This window comes from Scyliorhinus torazame, chromosome 5 (genome assembly GCF_047496885.1).
Source record: "Scyliorhinus torazame isolate Kashiwa2021f chromosome 5, sScyTor2.1, whole genome shotgun sequence".
Taxonomy (NCBI): domain Eukaryota; kingdom Metazoa; phylum Chordata; class Chondrichthyes; order Carcharhiniformes; family Scyliorhinidae; genus Scyliorhinus; species Scyliorhinus torazame.
In genome coordinates, this window is record NC_092711.1 from 137764965 (window position 1) to 137787678 (window position 22714).

The 22714-nt window shown below is 54.5% G+C and overlaps 1 protein-coding gene across 1 annotated transcript in view; it reads right to left on the reverse strand.

Moving 5' to 3' along the window:
* Positions 1-1399: 1399 nt before the first annotated feature.
* Positions 1400-22714, reverse strand: part of homeza (homeobox and leucine zipper encoding a) — a 38023-nt gene continuing 16708 nt past the window's right edge. Inside the window, exon 2 of the mRNA XM_072503869.1 lies at positions 1400-3718. Coding sequence (XP_072359970.1) covers positions 1464-3671 — 2208 coding nt within the window. The 5' untranslated portion in view covers positions 3672-3718 and the 3' untranslated portion in view covers positions 1400-1463. The remainder of the gene's footprint in view (positions 3719-22714) is intronic.

Sequence of the window (22714 nt, forward strand, 5' to 3'; positions counted from 1 at the left end):
CACAGCGCCACCCTCAGTAAGGTGGACCAATTCTTCCCCTTTATCCTCCCAGTCGACAAATTGTCACACTCCAGGGGACGGCGAGGAGGATGAGCTGGCCGGGTTAGGTGGTTGGATGGAGAGCACCCCCCCACCCACAGCCCCTCCCGAGTAAGAAAGAGACGCACAGTCAAAGCAGGTTTATTTTTATAAAAGATTTTCTTTTCTTCGCTCTCTTGTATTTGGAAATCAGAACACACGTCATCAGTCCGGATAATCGCTCGGATAAACCCGGCGCATAAACTGGCTCAGAGACACATTTTGGTCAGTCAATGTCAATGTCCTATTGTTTTTTTCTCCTTTTCTCACTGTCTTCTTTTTCCAATCTGACGAAAAGTTCAACGAAAAGGAACAAACTTGGCGGCGACAGGGAGCTACATCGGTTCGCGTCCCGTCCTGGCGACAATGTAGAAGGTGCGGGGGTGGGGGGGGGATTTGGGTTTTAGGGGTGAAGAGGGACATTGTTTCCTTCGCTCTCCAGAGAGGGAGGAGGAGGGGGAATGCTCCATCTCAGTTCTAGACTGATGCCTCCTCACCTCCCCCTCCCCACAACCCACTCAGAGCATCCGTTCTGTCGCCGTGTTGGCGGGAGGGTACACTTGGCCCGGTTGGAGTAGGGTTGCAGTGGGGATTTTGTGACCTCCAACCCCAGGTCGCCGATACTGCTTTCCCCCACCCCACTGCGTCTGTGGAGGTGGACCCGTTCCTCCTGCACCTCCTTCCTAATCTCCACCACATCCTGACGGTGCTGATTCCTGGATGGAATATGGGTTCCTCCAATACCAAACCACTGCCCTCCCCCCCCCACCAGCCCCAATCGACTTCGGAAGGTATCGACCCCCTGCTGCACCCCACCTTGCAACCTCACGCACCTGCATCTCCCCCCCCAACCTCACACACCTGCATCTCCCCCCCCCAACCTCACCCACCTGCATCTACCCCCCAACCTCACCCACCTGCATCTCCCCCCCCAACCTCACCCACCTGCATCTCCCCCCCAACCTCACCCACCTGCATCTCCCCCCCAACCCCACCCACCTGCACCTTCCCACCCCCCCCAACCCCACCCGCATCTCCCCCCCCCAACCCCACCCGCATCTCCCCCCCAACCCCACCCACCTGCATCTCCCCCCGCCACCTCCCCCCAACCCCACCCACTTGCACCTACCCTTCCCCCAAACCCCACTAACACGCCACCACATCCTGGATTGGCGAGCAGGAGGCGAAGACAAACCGAGGGCTGGATTGAACCCAGGCCCTGCCCGCCACACCACCCCTCGGAAAAACCGGGTAAAGTTGATCTCAGGTAGAGTTGACCTTTTTCCAGACCAGGAAGAATCCCCCCCCCCCCCCCCCCCCCCCCGCCCTCCCCCTCTCCCCGCCCCGGTCAACCACTTCCGCCCCTTGTTCCCGCCTTAATGGGATTAAAGCGTCACTCTGATCACGTGGCCCCCCACGTGGTCCACTTTTCTTTCACCCAACCCCACTCCGCTGTCCTCAACCGGCCTGTCCTCCTCGGACCCCCCGTCCTCGCTTGCTGCCGGCGGCTCCGGGGGCCGGGCCCCCCTCCCACTCCGCCGGAACCACTCGGCCACCTGCTGGGCACTCATCCGGCTCTCCAGGCAGAGCCTGTACAGGTCGTCCTGCCTTAGGCGGGCGCCGTGCCGGCTCAGGTACTCCTCCAGGGGCCCGCAGTCCGCCCCTGGCCCAGGCTCTGGCTCGGCCCCGGGGGGCCCGGCCCCCAAGGCCGTTGAGCCGCGGTGCACCCACTTGAGCTGCCCGTTCTTCAGGGCGTAGCGGGTGTCGCCGAACCATTGGATGATGTCGGCGCGGGCCAGGGCCGTCTGCTCCACCAGCCTCGTATAGTCATCGCCCCCCGGCCATTGTGAGCGCAGGAAGAAGGCCTTCAGGACGGCAAGCTGCTCTTTGGTTTTCCTGGGCCGGCCTGGCGAGGGAGCCGAGGCCTGGGCACGGTAGGCCGTCTCTGCGGCCATCGAGCTCCCGATGGCACAGTGGGCCGCCGTCTCCGTGACGACTGAGCCCCCAGGCGGGCTCGGCGTCTTGCCCTCCTCCTCTTCTACTCCCCCGCCCCCAACCTCTGGTTTTCTTTGGCTCAAATCGACGCCCCCCACCTCCCGCTGGGCAGTTGGCACTGGTGAGACTTCACCCAAGCGGTGTAGGGTGTCCCCGCCAGCCTCGTGGCATCCCTCCCCTCGGGCAGGTCCATCCTCGGTTTGGGCCAGGAGCCTGCCGCTGCACAGCCAGGACGGGCCCCCACCCCGGCGAAGCTGGAGGTAGGAGGCGGGCAGGCCCCGCAGCTGGTAGCGGCTGTCGCTGAACCACCGCTTGATCTCGGACTTGCCCAAGCCAGTGCGGGCCTGCAGCCTGCGCATCTCCGCCTCGTCCGGGTAGCGGTCCCGGGCGAAGCTGCTCTTCAGGGTGGCCAGCTGACCCTTGGTCTTCCGCCATCGCCTCTCACCGGCCAGCGTTGGGACCCTGGGTGGGCAGCCCTGGACTTCAGGAGAATCAGCTCCGTCGGGCGAGGTGCGGGCCTTCTTGAGGCCTCCCCATCCTTCAGGTTGCCCTGAGACGCTGTCTTGGGCCTCCCCGCCAGACGAGGTCCGGGATTCAGTTGGGCCAGACGCAGGGACCAGGCCAAGTGGGTGGTCGGTGAGCAGGGCCAGTGGCGGCGGAATGGGCAGCTTCAGGGTGCCCGGTCTCTGCCACAGCTTGTCCCGGGCCTCCCGCACCTCCTCGGGGGTCCAGCTGATGCCGTGCCGCAGCCTCTGCACAGCAAACCAGATCCTCACCCGCTCGGCCGACAGCCCCGCTGACATCCCGCAACGGGCTAGCTCGTCCGGGCTCGGGTACGGGAAGCGGCTGAAGGCCTTGGCCAAGGGCCCCTCGGCGTCCAACTCGAGGCCGCTGCCCGGCTCCTGGGGGGCCGCTTGTTCGGCTGGGGACCCCGGCTGCTTGAGTGAGGAGGCCGGGATGGGCTCCTGGGCGGGGACAGGGCCTTCCTCCTGCTCGCCATTCTCGTCCTCGCCTGTCAGGTCAATGTGCACAATGTCCGACTTCCCCCCATCCCTGCCCTCCTTGTGGCCCAGACCGGCGATGGAGACACCAGACAAGCCATGGCTGGGGGTGGGGTAACCTGGAGGTCCTAAGGCAGGGACTGGACCTCCAGATGGGCCTAGGCCAAGGATGGGGCCTCCAGGTAGGTCTAGGTTGGGGAAGGGGCCTCCGGACGGGCCGAGGCCGGGGATGGGGCATCCAGTCAAACCCAGCAGCCCATAGAGTTCTTGCAGCACCACGGTCGGGTGAGCCGAATGCAGGTGTATATTGAAGGGCTGCAGCTGGTCGGTGTGGAAGCCGCAGATCTGGCAGTGGTAGCCCTCCGGCCCCTCCTCGTCATCGTCGTCCTCGCCGCCGCCGCCGTCGTCCTCCTCATCCTCAGTCATCCAGCGGCGGCTGCCGCCCAGCGCCCGCTCACGGTCCTGGATCCGGTCATACACCACCTCGGGGGCCCCAACGGCCCGGGCCCAGGCCGCTTCCTCGCCCTCAGCCGGCTCCCGCTCCATCATTCTCCATTCGGTGGGGCAGGCCGCGCCGTACTTGCGTTTGGCTGACATGCCCGGGGCGGGAGGGGGGATGTCCGGTGGCTAGCGAAGCTGCATACCTGTGAGCCAAAACAGAGAGAGAGAGAAAGGGTCAAGGCGTGTGACTTGTGACAATAAACATCCCTCCTCTTGCCCCCTTTCCACCCCTTCCAAACAACCCCTCGATCTTCAAATCCTCAACCTCTTATTCAGATCCCTTCTTGCAGCCCCCGCCCTCCTCACCGGCCTCCCCACCTCACCAATCCTCTCCAGAATCCTACCACCCTCTGTTACAATTCACGGTAGCACGGTAGCATTGTGGTTAGCACAGTTGCTTCACAGCTACAGGGTCCCAGGGTCGATTCCGGCTTGGGTCACTGTCTGTGCGGAGTCTGCACATCCTCCCCGTGTGTGCGTGGGTTTCCCCCGGGTGCTCCGGTTTCCTCCCACAGTCCAAAGATGTGCAGGTTGGGTGGATTGGCCATGATAAATTGCCCTTAGTGTCCTAAATTGCCCTTAGTGTTGGGTGGGGTTACTGGGTTATGGGGATAGGGTGGTGGTGTGGACCTTGGGTAGGGTGCTCTTTCCAAGAGCCGGTGCAGACTCGATGGGCCGAATGGCCTCCTTCTGCACTGTAAATAAATTCTATGAAAAATTCAATAACAGAAAATTCTGGAAAAACTTTAGTCGGTCGTTGGAGAGAGAAACAGAGTTAACGTTTGGAGTCCCGATGACTTATTCAGAACTGAAGTGAGGGAGAAGTGTGGTGGGTCTTATTGACCGTAAGGCGCAGGAGCAAACGTAGGTCCATTCGGCCCATTGAATGAGATCCTTTAAATCAGAGGTGAAGAGGACTTTCTTCAGCCAGAGGGTGGTGAATCTGTGGAACTCTCTGCCGCAGAAGGCTGTGGAGGCCAAGTCACGGAGTGTCTTTAAGCCAGAGATAGATAGGTTAACAAGGGGATCAGGGGCAGCACGGTGGAGCAGTGGGTTAGCCCTGCTGCCTCACGGTGCCGAGGTCCCAGGTTCGATCCCGGCCCCGGGGTCACTGTCCGTGTGGAGTTTGCACATTCTCCCCGTGTCTGCGTGGGTTTCACCCCCACAGCCCAAAGATGTACAGGCTAGGTGGATTGGCCACGCTAAATTGCCCCTTAATTGGAAAAAATGAATTGGGTACTCTAAATTTATATTTAAATAAAATAAGGGGATCAAGGGCCATGGGGAGAAGGCAGGAGAATGGGGATGAGAAACATATCAGCCATGATTGAATGGCGGAGCAGACTCGATGGGCCGAATGGCCTAATTCTGCTCCTATGTCTTTGTCTTATAACTGATCTGATGTAATAAACCTCAAGTCCACTTATCCCGTTAACCCTCCACTCCCTCACTGATTCAAAATCTGTCAATCTCAGCCTTAAGATAGCCTATCTCGCTGTGCCTCAGCCTCTGGGCTGCACGACTGTACAGGTGGTTAGCTCTGCTGCCTCACGGCACCAGGGACCCGGGTTCGATTCCAACCTTGGGCGACTGTGTCTGCGTGAGTTTCCTACGGATGTTCTGGTTTCCTCCCACAGTCCAAAGGTGTGCAGGTTAAGGTGGATTGGCCATGATAAATTGCCCCTAGGTGGGGTTACAGGGATAGGGTGGGGGTATTGGGCCGAGGGAGGGTGCTCCTTCAGAGAGCCGGTGCAGACTCAATGGGCCAAATTACTTCCTTCTGCACTGTAGGAACTCTATGATTCTGTGAACGTACTTAACGGCCCAGCCTCTGCAGCTCTCTGCGGGAAAGAATTCCACACATTCACCCCCCTCCGAGAGGGGAAATTCCTCCTCATCTCTGTCTGAAATGGGGCGACCCCCTCACTCTGAGATTCTGCCCTCTGGTCCAAGACTCTCCCACAAGAGGAAACATCCTCTCAACATCGGCCCTGTCGAGCCCCCTGAGAAGCCTGTCTGTCTCAATACGGTCGCCTCTCATTCTTCTAAACTCCATTGAGGACAGGCCTCAACCTACTCAACCTCTCCTCGTAAGAAAATCCCTCCCTACCCGGGATCAACCGAGTGAACCTTCTCTGGGACTGCTTCCAATCCTCAATCCAGTGGGCAGCACGGTAGCACGGTGGTTAGCACAACTCGATGGGCCGAATGGCCTCCTTCTGCACTGTAAATTCTATGAAATTGCTTCACAGCTCCAGGGTCCCAGGTTCGATTCCCGGCTTGGGTCACTGTCTGTGCGGAGTCTGCACATCCTCCCCGTTTGTGCGTGGGTTTCCTCCGGGTGCTCCGGTTTCCTCCCACAGTCCAAAGATATGCAGGTTTTTTGTCATAGAATTTACAGTGCAGAAGGAGGCCATTCGGCCCATCGAGTCTGCACCGGCTCTTGGAAAGAGCATCCTACCCAAGGTCAACACCTCCACTCCATCCCCATAACCCAGTAACCCCACCCAACACTAGGGGCAATTTTGGACACGAAGGGCAATTTATCATAGCCAATCCACCTAACCTGCACATCTTTGGACTGTGGGAGGAAACCGGAGCACCCGGAGGAAACCCACGCACACACGGGGAGGATGTGCAGACTCCGCACAGACAGTGACCCAAGCCGGAATCGAACCTGGGACCCTGGAGCTGTGAAGCAATTGTGCTGGCCACAATGCTACCGTGCTGTTAGGTGGATTGGCCATGCTAAATTGCCCTTAAGTGTCTAAAATTGCCCTTAGTGTTGGGTGGGGTTACTGGGTTATGGGGATAGGGTGGAGGTGTGGGTTTGGGTAGGGTGCTCTTTCCAAGAGCCGGTGCAGACTCGATGGGCCGAATGGCCTCCTTCTGCACTGTAAATTCTATGATTCGATGATTCAATGCCAGTATATCGTCCCTCAGATAAGGAGACCAAAACTGTTCACAGTATTTCAGGAGTGGTCTAACAAGAGCCCTTGTTAACTGCTGAAGAGGCCGGAGGGGGACTTCCGGTGGCAGCCATGGTGTGAGGGGTCGCACATTTGACAGCTCCCGCTCAAAGCGGTTTTGTTGGACCTTTTCCCCGATTAACGGGCGGATGTTTTCAAGGAAAACGGTGCAGGAGTGGTGGAGGAAGAATGGATTCGGGGACCAGAAGTGGTTTTAGAAGAAAGGCGCTGTTGGAGCAAGAAAACTTTCCTGCGACACAGGGAAAGATGGCGGAGAGCAAGGGATCGGCCCTACCAGCTCAATGGTCGATGGAACAGCTGATGGACTTTTTGAATGAAAAGTTCAGCCAGCAGAGAAGGGAAGTCCTGGAGCACCTGGTGAAGACGGTAGGCTCGCTGAGAGCGGGGATCGATCGCATGGAGCGGAGGCTGGAGACCCAAAGTCAGGCGATCCAGACGTTGGAGGCGACGGTGGGGGAACACGAAGAGCAGCTTTCTTCGTTGGCGGCTGAAATCGGGACGTTGAGGGATACAGAGAAGTGGCTCAAGGAGAAAGTGGAGGATCCGGAGAACCGCTCCCGGAGACAGAATTTGAGGCTTGTGGGGTTGCCAGAGGGCACCGAGGGAGCGGACGCTGGCTCTTATGGAGCCAAAATGCTGGAGAAGCTGCTGGGGGAGGGGGTCTTCGACCGGCTCCCGGAGGTGGATCAGGCGCAGAGGGTGCAGGAAGCTGCAGGCGAACGAGCCGCTGAGGGCGATGGTGGTGAGGTTTCCCCGATTCCTGGATAAGGAAAGGATCTTGAGGTGGGCCAGGCAGATGAGATGTACCTGGCAGGGTAAATAGCTCCGGGTATACCAGGACCTGGGTGCGGAACTGGCCAAGAGGAGAGCGGGTTTCAATCGAGTTAAGTCTACCCTCTTTAAGAAGGGGGTGATGGTTGGGATGTTGTACCGGGCCCATCTCTGGGTGTCCCACAATGGTCGCGAGTATTATTTTGGTACACTGGAGGAGGCGATGGAGTTTATGAGAGACAATGGACTAGCAGGAGAAGGAGGACATTGAGCTTTGGAGGAGGGGTTTGGGGAGGTCGGTTCTCTCTGCCCCTCTTGCTAGTGTGTTTGGGGTTTTCTTTTTGTTCACTGTTATGGAGGAGAACGTGTTTTCACTCCGGGTTATCTGATGAGATGCTGAAGTGTTCTGCACCCTTTTCCCCCTCTGTGTGTATTCCTTTTTCTCTTGTTGTTGTTTGCACGATGGGAGTGTGTGAGCGGGGGGGGGGGGGGGGGGGGGGGGGGGGGGGAATCAGTGGGGGGTAGGATGTAGGCGCCATGGGCGGGGGCTGCCAGGATAGCTGGGCGGGATAATTCACAGGAGCACAGTGGAAGGTGAGTGAGTGATTAGTGGGGGTTGGGATTGTTGTTGCGTTTGGGGGGGGGGGGATGGGGGACTGCTGACGGGTGGGGCTCTTGAAGTACGAGAGGAGAGGGGTCGATGACGGTGGCCATCCGAGGGCGGGCCTGGAGGGTTCCGTGACACGGGCCGGGGGCTGGCCCAAGAGGGGCTGTGTTTGATTTCGATCAGGCGGGGGGGGGAATCCATCTGAAGATCAGGGATCAGACCAGGCCAAGGAAAGGCTGGGTAGGACAGGTCTTCCACTCAGGATTAAATATGAAGACACGGGGGGGCTGCCGGTCCTAATAAATAAGCAGGTAGCGTTTGAGCTGGGGAATATAGTAGCAGACTCGGGGAGAATAAAAATAATAATCTTTCTTGTCACAAGTGGGTTTACATTAACGCTGCAATGAAGTTACTGTGAAAATCCCCCAGTCGCCACATTCCGGAGCCTGTCCGGCTCACAGAGGGAGAATTCAGAATGTCCAATTCACCTCACAGCACGTCTTTCGGGACTTGTGGGAGGAAACCGGAGCACCCGGAGGAAACCCACGCAAACACGGGGAGAACGTGCAGACTCCGCACAGACAGTGAACCAAGCCGGGAATCGAACACGTGGGACCCTGGCAGTGTGAAGCAACAGTGCTGACCACTGTGCTACCGTGCTAACCACAGGTTCGTAATGGTGAGTGGGAAATTGGAGGGAATGCCTGTGGTCCTGGTGAACGTTTATGCCCCAAATTGGGACGATGGTGAATTCATGAGGTGGGTGCTGGGGTAGTCCCGGACCTGGACTCGCACCGGCTGATAATGGGGGGGATTTTAATATGGTTATTGAGCCGAAATTGGATCGGTCGAGTCCGCGGTCGAATGGAGGTTAGATGTGGGGTTGTTTACAGATGAGGTTTGTGAGCGGGTGAGGGCTGCTATTCGGGGGTATGTGGAGCTGAATGACACGGGTGAGGTGTCGGCGGACACATTATGGGAGGCACTGAAGGCAGTGGTCAGGGGGGAGTTTATATCAGTACGGGCGCATAGGGACAAGGCGGAGCGGGTGGAGATGGTGAGGCTGGTGGACAAGGTCCTGCGGGTGGATAGGAGGGATTCGGAGGCCCCGGAGGCTGGGATGTTGAAAGAGCGGCAGAAACTCCAGATGGAGTTCGGGCTGGTGTCTACGGGTAAGGGAGTGGGGCAGCTGAGGAAGGCCAGGGGGACAGACTATGAATATGGGGAAAAGGCGAGTAGGATGTTGGCACACCAAGTGAGGAAGCAGGAGGTGGCGAGGGAGATCGGGAAGGTGAAGGATAAGGAGGGGTAATATGGTCTTAGACCCGGTGGGGGTGAATGGGGTATTTGAGGACTTTTACAAGAGGCTATATGATTCGGACCCCCAGCCGGGGTGGAGGGAATGAGGCGTTTCTTAGACGGGTTGGAGTTCCCCAAGGTGTACAATGAGCCTCATTTGTTTGTACTACGTTGGCTTTTTAACCCCTGGTACGACCACATCTTGATTGCCCGTGTAAATTTCTACACGCAGGTACGACTCCTGTAACTCAACGTTCGAACTGAAATACGTCATATAAAAATGTGAAAACCAATAAAAACATTTGGGCCTGCTCTGCCATTCATTCTGATCATGGTGGCGGCCATGGTGTGAGCGGTCGCACATTTGGAAGCTCCCGCCCGTGGCTGGTCTTTCACGTTCGGAGGGTGGATGCGTGTCTGAAGAAGGTGTGTGGGTGGCCAGAGGGACTCCACTGGTGGGACTGGTGGATGGATCCACGGACAAGAAGTGGGTCGAGAAGAAGGGAGCAGTCGGAGCAAGAGAATTTTCGTGCACCACAGCTTAAGATGGCGGAGGGTTAAGGGCCTGCGCAATGGTCGATGGGTCAACCGGTGGACGTCTTCAACGAGAAGTTCAGCCAGCAGAGGAGAGAGGCCCGTGAGGACTTAGCCAAGGCTGTAGGTCTGTTGAAGTCGGGAATCGATCGAGTGGAGCAGAGGCTGGAGTCCCAGGGCCAGGCCACCCAGAAAGTGCTGGAGGTAGTGGGGGGAGGAGCAGTTGTCTCCGTTGGCAGCCAAGGTAGGAGTAATGCGGGAGTCCGAGAAGCAGCTGTAGGAGAAGGTGGACCTGGAAAACCGCTCCCGGAGGCAGGACTTGAGAATTGCAGGGACACCTGAAGGCATCGAGGGAGCAGAACCTGCCACGTATGTGGCTGGAATGCTAGTAAAGCTGACGGGAGAGGGGGCCTTTGACCAGCCCCTGGAGGTCGACCGGGCGCACGGGGCACTGATGAGCAGGCCGCAGGCGAACGAGCCGCCGAGGGCAATGGTGGTGCGTCTTCAACGGTTCCTGGACAAGGAAAAGATTCTGAGGTGGCGAGGCAGACGAGGAGGTGCATCTGGAAGGGCAGCGAGCTTCAGGTGTGCCAGCACGGTAGCCTTGTGGATAGCACAATTGCTTCACAGCTCCAGGGTCCCAGGTTCGATTCCGGCTTGGGTCACTGTCTGTGCGGAGTCTGCACATCCTCCCCGTGTGTGCGTGGGTTTCCTCCGGGTGCTCTGGTTTCCTCCCACAGTCCAAAGATGTGCGGGTTAGGTGGATTGGCCGCGATAAATTGCCCTTAGAGTCCAAAATTGCCCTTAGTGTTGGGTGGGGTTACTGGGTTATGGGGATAGGGTGGAGGTGTTGATCTTGGGTAGGGTGCTCTTTCCAAGAGCCGGTGCAGACTCGATGGGCCGAATGGCCTCCGTCTGCACTGTAAATTCTATGATAATCTATGACCTGGGCCCCGACCTGGCGAAGGGGAGGGCCGGGTTTAACCAAGTGAAGGCTGCCCTCTTTAGAAAGGGGGTGAAGTTCGGGATGTTGTACCTGGACTCGCCGAGAACGTTAGAGCACTATTCTGGAACACCAGGGATGGCGATGGAGTTTGTGAGGGACAATGGGCTGGCAGGGGAAGGGGGACATTGAACTGTGGAGGAGGAGTGTGGAGAGGAATTTGTTGTTGTTCGCCCCCCCCCCCCCGCCCCGCCCCAGTTATTTAGGTAATCCCTGAATCTTTTGTTCTGTTGGTGGTTGGGGAACCATTCGCCTCCGAGATGTTTTGATGCGATGTGGGACGAGTGCACCTTTTGTGCTTTAGTGTTTGTATTCTCTTTTGTTTTTCCTTGTTGCACGGTTGGTTGCGAGGTGTGCGGGCGAGTGGGGCGGGGGGGGGGGGGGGGGGGGGGTCAGTGAGGGGTTGCCTAACCCGAACCCTAATTTGGACGGGGGCTGGACGGGCTAGTTAACGAGAGCCGGAGGGGGGGGGGGGGGGGGGGTGGGGGGGGGAAGAGAACAGGTGGTTTGTGAAATAGAGGGGGGTGGGGTTGTTGTTTTGTTTAGGGGAAGGGGAAAGAGGGGAGCTGCTGACGAAGGTGCTGTTGCCGTGACGTTATATGGCGGTTAGTGGTGACGGTGGACATCCGGGGGTGGGCCTGGAGGGTCGCGTGGCACGGGCGGGGGGGGGAAGTTGGAGGGGATGCCAGTGGTCCTGATAAATGGTCCTACCACCCAAACTGGGATGATGTGGAGTTCATGAGGCGAGTATTGGGGAAGATCCCGTACCTGGACTCGCACTGGCTGATTATGGGTGGGGACTTTAACACGGTCACTGATCTGGGGCTGGACCGGTCGAGCCCGAGGCCGGGGGGGTGTATCGGCGGTGGTGAAGGGCTGAAGGGGTTTATGGAGCGCATGGCGGGAGTGGACCCATGGAGGTTTGGGAGGCCGAGAGCGAAGGAGTTTTCGTACTTCTCCCATGTGCACAAGGATTGATTTCTTTTGTGGTAAGTCGTTGCTGGCGGGAGTGTGGTCTCAGCCCACTCGCCGCATTGGGTGGACTTGCGATTGGATCGAGGGGGGGGGGGCCACAGCCCACAGTGGAGGCTGGGTGTAGAATTACTAGCGGAGGCGGTGTTCGGTGAGTGGATGAGGGCCGCCATCCGGGGGGATACATGGAACTAAATAACAGGTGAGGTCTCGGCTGCCACGCTGTGGGAGGCAGTCAACGCAGTGATTAGGGGGGGTTGTTTATATCGGTTCGGGCACACAGGGAGAAAGAGGAGCGAGCAGAGATGGCAAGGTTGGTGGACAAGATTTCGCAGGTGGACAGAACGGAGCCCCCGGAGGTGGGATTGTTGAAGGAGAGGCAGAAGCTCCGGATGGAGTTTGGGCTGGTGTCTACAAGGGGGCAGTTGCGGAGAGGGCCGGGCCGGCTGGGGGGGGGGGAGGGGGGGGGGGGGTGTAGGAGTACAGGGAGAAGGCTAGTAGGATGCTAGCTCACCAGCTCAGGAAGCAAGGGCAGCGAGGGAGATTGGTAGGTTGAAGGGTGGAGTGGTACTAGACCCGGTAGGGGTGAATGGGGTATTTGAAGAGTTCCACAGGAGGCTTTTTGAATCCGTGCCCCTGACCGAGATGGGGGGGGGGGGGGGGGGATATTTTCTGGACGGGCTGGACTTCCCCAGGGAGGAGCAGGGCCAGGTGGAGGGGCTGGAGCTCCCATTGGACTGGTGGAGGTGATGGTGGGGGCACAGGGGCAATGCAGGCAGGGAAGGCCCCGGGCCTGGACGGCTTCCCAGTAGAATCTTATAAGAAGTTTTCGGGAGACCTGGGACCCCTGATGGTGAGGGCATTTAATGAGGCGAGGGAGAAGGGTGAGTTGTCCCCCCCCCCCCGCCCCCCCACCTTATCGCAGGCCTCAATATCTCTGATCCTGAAGAAAGATAAGGACCCGGAACAGTGTGGGTCCTACCGCCCAATATCACTATTGGATGTAGATGCCAAGTTGTTGGCTAAGGTTGTGGTTGTTACTTATTTAGTTATGATGTAATCCCCTCTTTGATCTCTTTTTGATCATGGTTTTGGTTGTGTTTGATGTTTATTTATAAATTCCTTAATAAAAATGTTTATTTTTTTAAAATGGCTGATCATCAAGTTCAATTCCCTGAACCCACCTTCCTCCATATCCCTTGATCCCTTCAACCCCAAGAGCTCTATCTAATTCCAACTTGAAATGACACAACATTTTGGCCTCAACGACATTCTGTGGTAGTGAATTGCACAGATTCCCCACTCTCTGGGTGAAGAAATTTCTCCTCACCTCAGTCCGTAAAGGTTAACCCCTTATCCTCAATCTATCATCCTTAGATCTGGACTCCCCCACCATCGGGAACATTCTATCTGAATCTACCCTGTTGAATCCTGTTAGAATTTTGTAAGTTTCTATGAGATCCCCTCTCACTCTTCTAAACTCCAATGACTATAATCCAAACCGATTTAATCTCTCCTGATACGACAGTCCCGCCATCCCAGGAATCAGCCCGGTAAATCTCCGCTCCCTCCATAGCAAGAACATCCTTCCTGAGATAAGGACACCAAAACTGTACACAATACTCCAGGTGTGGCCTCACCAATGCCCTATACCATTGTAGCAAAACATCCCCATTCCTCCTACTCAAATCCTCTCGTTACGAAGTCCAAAGTACCATTTGAATTTGTTACGGCCTGCTGTACCTGCGCGCTTACTTTCAGCGACCGATGCACGAGGACATCAAGGTCTCGCTGAGTATCCACCTCTCTCGATTTACACCCATTCAAATAATAATCTGCCTTCCAGTTTTTGCCACCAAAGCGGATAGCTGGTTTGTGATGCAGAACAAGGCCAGCAGCACGGGTTCCATTCCCGTACCAGCTTACTCGAACAGGCGCCGGAATGTGGCAACTAGGGGCTTTTCACAGTAACTTCATACTAGTGACAATAAAAGATTATTATTATTAACTTCGCATTTATCCACGTTATACTGCATCTGCCAGGCATATGCCCACTCACTCAGCCTGCCAAAATCCCACCCAAGAACCTCTGCATCCTCCTCACAGTTCACCCTCCCGCCCAACTTTGTATCATCTGCAAATTTGGAAATGCTACATTTGGTTTCCTCGTCCAAATCACGAATATATAATGTGAACAGTTAGGGTCCTAGCAATGTAGCCACCTAAAGTGGCCAACTCCCGATTTAAAATGGCGAACGGCAAAGGCTGATGGGAAAGTCAGCCAACAAGACAAAAACCAGCAGCTGCAGGTTTGCTGTGTATTTATCTCTGCAAAACCCAGACAACATCGATACCAGCGACTATCAGCATAACAAAGTAAACAGCCATCTGCATACTGATGAGCAATCCCCGGGAACAATAAGTAACATTTTGACACACAAAGCAAAGCCAGACTCCTCGGCACCAGCAAAAGCCAAAACAAAGAAGGTGAACGAGCACCTCAAGACCACCCATCGATCAGGGAACCGCTCCAGTATTGGAGAAAATCGAACCAGGCGATTGGGACAAAGTCCAATTACTTGGGATCAGGTACAGGGTCCGCCCCGTAAGGCGGGAAGCCCCTGGGGACTATAAGAGTTGAGCCCCAAGTTCAAATCGCTCTTCACCGCTCTCTTCTTCCTGCCTGGGTCACTCAGCAACAACAAACCAACATTGACCGTGACCGGCGCAGTGACTCCAGTGATCATCGAAATCGTAAGTCTTAACTCAACGCTCGCTACGAGATAGGCGCTCCTAGCTACCAATCCGTACCAACTTCGAATCCCGCAGGCTCAGAACCCGAACGAAAGGCCATTTTCCCCTGACCTGGTGGGCCAGTTCAAAGTTAAGTATAGGCCTGTTAGTTGTAGAAGTAGCTTAGACGTAGAATTTGTGCATGAGTAGCGATTTACTGTGTATAATAAATGTGCTTTGATTTAAATCTTACTAATCGGTGTATTGGATTATTGATCATTACTCGGACTTGAACCTCGTGGCGGTATCAGAAAGATACCTGGCGACTCGAGAGCAAAGGTAATAAAACAGAGCAATTGAACCAAGGAGAAAATTAGCAACAGCGCAGATCCCTGCGGTATGCCACTAGTCACTGCCTGCCAATTTGAAAAAAAAACTATTTATTCCAACTTTTTGCTTCCTATCTGCTAACCAGCTTTCTATCTGCCTCAACGCACTGTCCACAATCCCATGCGCTTTAACTTTACGTAGCAATCTGCTATGCGAGACCTTGTCGCAAGCCTTCTGAAAGTGTAAATAAACCACGTCCACCAGTTCTCCCTGGTCAACTCTACTAGTTACATCTTCAAAGAATTCCAGTCGATTTGTCAAGCATCATCTCCCTTTCGTAAATCCATGCTGACTTTGTCTGAATACACCACTGCTTTCCAAATGCTGTGCTATGAGATCTTTGACAATGGACTCTAGCAACTTCCCTACTACTGACGTCAGGCTCATTGGTCTATAGTTCCCTGTTTTCTCCCTACCTCCCTTTTTGAATAGCGAGGTTATATTAGCTACCCTCCAATCTGTAGGAATCATTCCAGCATCCAAAGAATTTTGGAAAATGCTCGCGAATAGATCATAGAATTTACACCATTCGGCCCATCGAGTCTGCACCGGCCCTTGGAAAGAGCCCCTACTTAAGCCCACACTTCCATCCTATTCCCGTAAGCCACCTAATATTTTGGACACTAAGGAGCAATTTAACCTGGCCAATCTCCCTAACCCGCACAACTTTGGACTGTGGGAGGAAACCGGAGCACCCGGAGGAAACCCACGCAGACACGGGGAGGACGTGCAGACTCCACACAGACAGTGACCCAAGCCGGAATTGAACCCAGGACCCTGGAGCTGTGAGACAGCAGTGCTAATCACTGAGCAACCGTGCCGCTATGGGTCTACTATTTCTAGGGCTACTTCCTTCGGTTCTCTGGGATGAAGGTTATCAGGCCCTGGAGATTTATCCACCTTCCATCCCATTAATTTCCCCCAAAACTATTTCTTTACTAATACTAATTTCCTTCAACTCCTTACTAAAACTTCTGTTTCTCAGAACCTCCCTTTGTGAAGACAGACGCAAAATATGAATTTAGTTCCTAAGCCATTTCTTTGCTCCCATTATGAATTCCCCCGCTTCTGACTGTAAGGGGCCTACATTCGTTTTTAATCAATCTTTTTCTCTTCACATATCGATGGAAACATTTACAGTCAGTTTTTAAATGTTCCCTGCTAGCTTACTTTCATGTTGTTTCCCTTTCTTAATCAATCCCTTGGGTCTGCCATTGCTGAATTTTAAACGGTTCCCAATCCTCAGGTCTGTTGCTTTTTCTTGCTATCTTATATACCTCTTCTTTGAATCTAATACAATCCCGGATTTCCCTTGCAAGCCATAGTTTGGCCACGGTTTCCTTTCTACTCGTGTGCCAAATAGGAAAAAACTTTTGGAGTTCACCTATTCATTCCTTGAATGGCTGCCATTGCCTGTTCACAGTCCTCCCTTTCAGTAATGTTTCCCAGTCCATCGTAGTCAACCCATGCCTCACAGTTATCTTTATTGAGATCCAGGACCCCAGTCTCAGAATCAGCTACCTCACTATTGTCCTTGATAAAGAATTCTATCATATTATGGTCACACATCCCCAAAGGTTCTCTCATAACTGGATTGTCAACAAATCCTTTCTTATGGCACAACACCCAGTCCAAGATGGCCTCTTCCCTTGTTGGTTCCTCAACATTGTGGTGCAGAAAACCATCCCGTGTACACTCCAGACATTCCTCCTCTATTGTACTGTGACTAATTTGGCTCACCCAATCTATATCACAGATGTTCCTTTAACACATGCAGCTCTGATTTCCTGTGTAATGCGATTCCCAACATCAGCACTGCAGTTTGGTAGTCTGTGTACCACCCCAGCGAATGTTATTTGCTCTGTGGTGTTTCTTAACTCAACCCATACAGATTCCACATAATCTGTACTAACATCTTTCCTCAATATTGTATCAATATTTTCCAATGCAACTCCACCACCTTTTCCTTTCTGTCTGTCCTTCCTAAAAACTGAATAGCCCTCAATGTTTAGTTCCCATCCTTGGTCACCTTGGAGCCATGTCTCCATAAACCCAACTGTACCTACTCCTTTGCATCTATTTGCGCAACTCACAGCGCCAGGGTCCCAGGTTCGATTCCCCGCTGGGTCACTGTCTGTGCGGAGTCTGCACGTTCTCCCCGCGTCTGCGTGGGTTTCCTCCGGGGGCTCCGGTTTCCTCCCACAGTCCAAAGATGTGCCGGTTAGGTGGATTGGCCATGATAAATTGCCCTTAGTGTCCAAAAAGGTTTGGTGGGGTTACTGGGATGGGGTGGAAGCTTAAGTGGGTCAGTGCAGACTCGATGGGCCGAATGGCCTCCTTCTGCACTGTAAATTCTATGATTTCATTTCGAATTCTCCACGCATTCAGGGATAATACCTTAAGGCTAGTTCTTTTAACATTCCTTGCCCGGTCCATACTATTTTGTAGTGTCGTTATCTGATACTGCCCCTTGGTATCTCTTCCCATCACTTTTCGTATTCTCCTTGCTGTGTTTTTCTCTTGCTCTTGATTCCCTCTGCTCTGTATCATTACATAGGTTCCCATCCCGCTGCCATATTAGTTTAAACCCTCCCCAACCGCTCTAGCAAGTACACTCCCAGGGACATCAGTCCCGATCCTGCCCAGGTCTAACCCGCCCAGTTTTTACAGATCCCAGAAATGGTTCCAATGCCCCAGGAATCTGAAACCCTCCCCCTCACCATCTCTTCCTTTGATATATTCTGCTATTTCTATCTCTGACTAGCACGTGGCACTGGTAGTAATCCTGAGATCATTACCTTTGAGGTCCGACTTCACAACTTTCTTCCGAACTCCCTATATTCTGCTTTCAGGACCGCATCTGTTTTTTTTAACCTATGTCGTTTGTACCGATGTGTAGCATGACCACTGGCTGCTCCCCCTCCCCCTCCAGAATGTCCTGTACCCACTCCGAGACATCCTGGACCCTAGCAGCAGGGAAGGCAACACACCATCCGGGAGACTCGTTTGCAGCCACAGAAACACCCATCTATTCCCCTTACAATTGAATCCCCGATAACTATTGCATTCCCACACTTTTTACTCTTCCCCTCTGCAGCAGAACCAACCGTGGTGCCACGAGTTTGGTTGTCGCTGCTTTCCTGAGAGTCACCCCCCCCTCCCCCCCACAGTAGTATTCAAAGCCGTATATCTGTTTTGCAGGGGAATGGCCATAGGGGACTCCTGCACTGCCTGACTAGCTCTCTTGCTCTGCCTGGTGGTCACCCATTCCCTGCCTGCCTGTGAAATCTGAGCCGGCAGTTTGATCCTCCAGTGTCCCCAGCTGCCGTTCCAGCTCCAGAACCCGGGCTTCCAGGGGATGCAGCTGGAGACACTTCCTGCACACATGCTGGTCCTGGGAACTGGAAAACCTTCCTGGTCTCCCACATGGAGCAAGAAGAGCAGATCACAGTCTGGAGCCATTAAATTAAATTTATCCTTTAAAAAAAATTAATTTAGAGTACCCAATTAAGGGTCAATTTAGCGTGTCCAATCCACCTACCCTGCACATCTTTGGGTTGTGGGGGTGAAACACACGCAAACACGGGGAGAATGTGCAAACTCCACACGGACAGTGACCCAGAGCTGGGATCGAACCTGGGACCTCGGCGCTGTGAGGCAGCAGTGCTAACCCACTGCGCCACCCTGTTGCCCTAAATGTATCCTATTAATATCAAAACATATTCATTAGTCTAAACTAATATTAACCAGGGCCTTTCTTCTCTGCTCCTTGTTATAGTATGCTTGCCTTGATTAGCTGAGACATAAGAGTAGGGAGGTTATGCTGGAACTGTACAAAATGTTGGTTGGGCCACACTAGAGTATTGTGTGCAGTTCTGGAATCCACATTACAGGAGAGATGTGATAGCACTGGAAAGGGTGCAGAGGAGTTTTACCAGAACGTCGTCTGGGCTGAAGGGTTTTCAGTGGTTAGCACGGTTGCTTCACAGCGCCAGGGTCCCAAGTTCGAATCCTGGCTTGGGTCACTGTCTGTGCGGAGTCTGCACGTTCTCCCCGTGTGTGCGTGGGTTTCCTCCGGGGGCTCCGGTTTCCTCCCACAAGTCCCGAAAGACGTGCTGTTGGGTGAATTGGACATTCTGAATTCTCCCTCTGTGACCCGAACAGGCGCTGGAATGTGGCGACTAGGGGCTTTTCACAATAACTTCATTGCAGTGTTAATGTCAGCCTACTTGTGACAATAAAGATTATTATTAAGAGAGATTGGATAGACTGGGATGGTTTTCCTGGGAGCAGAGGACACTGAGGGGGGACATGATTGAGGTGTATAAAATTATGAGGGGCATAGATAAGAGTAGCCAGGAAGAAACCTTTCCCCTTGGTGAAGGGATCAGCGACCAGTGGCTTGGATTGAAGGTAAGGGGCAGGAGGTTTAGAGGGGATGTGAGGGAAAACCTTTTCACCCAGAGGGTGGTGGGAGTCTGGTACTTGCTGCCTGAAAGGGAGGTGGAGGCAGAGACCCTCATAACATTTAAGAAGTATTTAGATGTACATTTACGACCCCAGGGTATACAAGGCCGTGGGCCAAGTACTGGGAAATGGGATTAGAATAGTTAGGTGGCTGTTTTTGACCAGCGCAGACCCGATTATATGGCTCTAAAGGAGGAGTAACAGTGTGAGATAGACGGAGAGCGCAAGGGAAAGAGTGGGACAGGCAAAGAATGAAAAAAGACAAGACGGAACGCAAATGCAAAAAGGGAGAGGGAGAGAGAAAACAAAGAAAGAAAAAAAGATAGAGCACGGGGTGGGGGTGAGAGAGAGTGAGAGAGAGATAGAGAGAGACAGGGAGGGAGAGAGACAGATAGTGCAAAAATCAATAGAGGCGGCGAGGCATAAAATCGGCCAGCGTTCGGGGATGTGGAGGGGAGGGGAGAGGGTGGGGGGCCCTCAGGCGTCAACCTCACAATCAAAGACTGAAGCATCTACTGCCTTCCAACCAAGTCAAGCAGCCCCTCAGGATGGGGGAGGTGAGGGTGGGAGGGGTGGAGCGGGGGGCAGGGGGCTTGCCTGGCCTCAAGCTGATCGTATTTCCCTTTGTTAGCATTTCTCATCTTCTGACAGGGGGGGGGGGTTTATTTACAAGCCCCCACTCTCAAAACCTTGCTGGATGGCAGTAGGGTGAAGAGAGAAAACTCTCCCTCTCTCTCTTCCAAACGCTCTAAGCCACCGTGACCCCCCGCCTTCCCCCAGCCTTTTGTTCTCGCTCTCCCAACTCTATCACTCTCCTCACCCTTAATCTTTGTTTCTCCCTCCTGCTGTCTCTCTCTCTCTCTCTCTCTCACAATCCTGCCCACCCCCTCCCACTCTCTCTGCTTCCTCCCACCACACCCTCCTTCCTACTCATTCGCCCTCGCTTCCGCCCGCACACCCTCCCTACTTCATGCACACACTCCTCCTTACTCTCTCTGGCAGGGGGAGCGAGATGTGGGTGGGGGATTGTGACGAGCAGAGTGGGTTATTCAAGAGAGGTTTGGGGGTGGAGGGGGGGGGGGGAAGAGTGGGGGCAGAGGGGAAAGAGAGAGAGAGAGAGAGCGAATGAGAAAGAGGGATGAAGAGGGCGAAAGAGGAATGGGGGATGATGAGTAGACAAGCAAGAGGGAGCAAGTGAGGGGAGATCAGGGAGAGCGAGAGTGAGAACGGCAGGGAGGAACAGGGTGAGAGAGAAGGTAGAGGATGAGAGGCACAAGGAGCAGGCAATGGGCAGCGAGGGATGAGAGATGAGGGGGTGGAAGAGAGCGAGAGAGGAAGGTCAGTGTCGGAGCAGGGGGAGGTGAGGGGGAGTGCAAAGGAGGGAGGGTAGGAGCGTGAGAAGTCGAGGAGGAGAGAAGGGGATGAGAAAGAGGCAGGCAAACAGACCTGGAGAGTGGGGATATTGAGGGCGAGGAGAGACAGAAAGAGAAAGGAAGGGAAGGACAGAGAGGTGAAAAACTGCCACCCATCAGGCTTTCACATATAAATTAATCTGGATGTGGGACCCTGAGGAAGGACTGAGAGAACTAAGAGGCTGAAGAACAGGGGCACATTCAGCATTCGATAGCAGGCTCCCAGCTCCGTCTACACACGCGGTCCTGTCAGACGCAGCAGTGAACGGGGCAGGAGTCAACGTTGAGGGGGGGGGGGGCAGGGTGCGGGGCAGTGGGAGAGAGTGAGTATGTTCCACTCTCTCAGACAGACGGATTTTGTAATCAGTGAGGAAATCGAGGATTATGGGATAAGGGCGGGGAAATGGAGTTGAGGATTATCACATCGGATTGGACGCGATCTCATTGAAATGCGTAGGGCAGACTGACCCTCCAAGCCCTCTTATCCCCCCCCCCCTCACCTCTCGGCAGCAACCTATCCATCACCCAACTCCCACCGACTCTCCCCCTTCTGGACTCTCCGCTGGCGAACGTGCTCCGTGGGCTCCATTCCACCGGCCAGCACCTCACGGCCAAAGGCAGGAGGCCGTCCGTCACAGTGCAAGCGCAGTGGGGGTGGGAGGGCGAGACCCGTCGGACAGGAAAGAGTCGCAAAAGAAAAAAAGGAGCTCCAACCGGTGAACACTTGGGCCAGTAAAGCCGAGAGGGGGAACGGCAAGAGGTGGCGATGAATGTTGCGGGAACCGGGCACGAGGCACGGAAAACAGGAGGAGGAGGCCACCTGGCCCATCGATCCCTCCCCGCCACTGACTGTGATCGCGGCTGATCCTCTCATCTGAACGCCCACACTCCTGCTCTCTCCCCGTGACATCTTTAAAGTCTTTTCCTTCTTAAATCCATTCAGTGACTTGGCCCCCCCACGGCCTCGCCGAGGTCGAGAGTGCCACAGGTTCACTTGCCCTCCGAGTGTAGAGGATTCTCCTCATCTCCGTCCTGGATGCTGAATACAGGGATGAAGGCAGGATTCTAGGAAGCGTGGAGGAACAGAGGGATCTTGGGGTCCACGTACATAGATCCCTCAAAGTTGCCACCCAGGTTGATAGGGTTGTTAAGAAGGCGTATGGAGGGCAGCACGGTGGCACAGTGCTGCTGCTTCACGGCGCCGAGGTCCCAGGTTCGATCCCGGCTCTGGGTCACTGTCCGTGTGGAGTTTGCACATTTTCCCCGTGTCTGTGTGGGTTTCACCCCCACAACCCAAAGGTGTGCAGGGTGGGTGGATCGGCCACACTAAATTGCCCCTTAATTGGAAAAAATGAATTGGGTTGGCTTTCATTAACAGGGGGATTGAGTTTAAGAGCCGCGAGGTTTTGCTACAGATTTATAAAACCCTGGTTAGACCACACTTGGAATATTGTGTCCAGTTCTGGTTGCCTCATGAGAGGAAGGGTGTGGATGCTTTGGAGAGGGTGCAGAGGAGATTTACCAGGATGCTGCCTGGACTGGAGGGCATGTCTTATGAAGGAAGGTTGAGGGAGCTAGGCCTTTTCTCACTGGAACAGAAGAAGGAAGAGAGGTGACTTGATAGAGGTGTACAAGGTGATGAGAGGCATGGATAGGGTGGACAGCCAGAGACTTTTCCCCAGGGTGGAAATGGCTGTCACGAGGGGACATAATTTTAAGGTGATTGGAGGAAGGTAGAGGGGAGATGTCAGAGGTCGGTTCTTCACACGAGAGTGGTGGATGCGTGGAATGTACTGCCAGCTGGGGTGGTGGAGTCTGAGTCAATAGGGACATTTAAGCGACTCTTGGACAGGCACATGGACAGCAGTAAATTGAAGGGGTGTAGGTCAGGTTGATCTTAGATTAGGATAAATGGTCGGCACAACATCGTGGGCCGAAGGGCCTGTACTGTGCTGTACTGT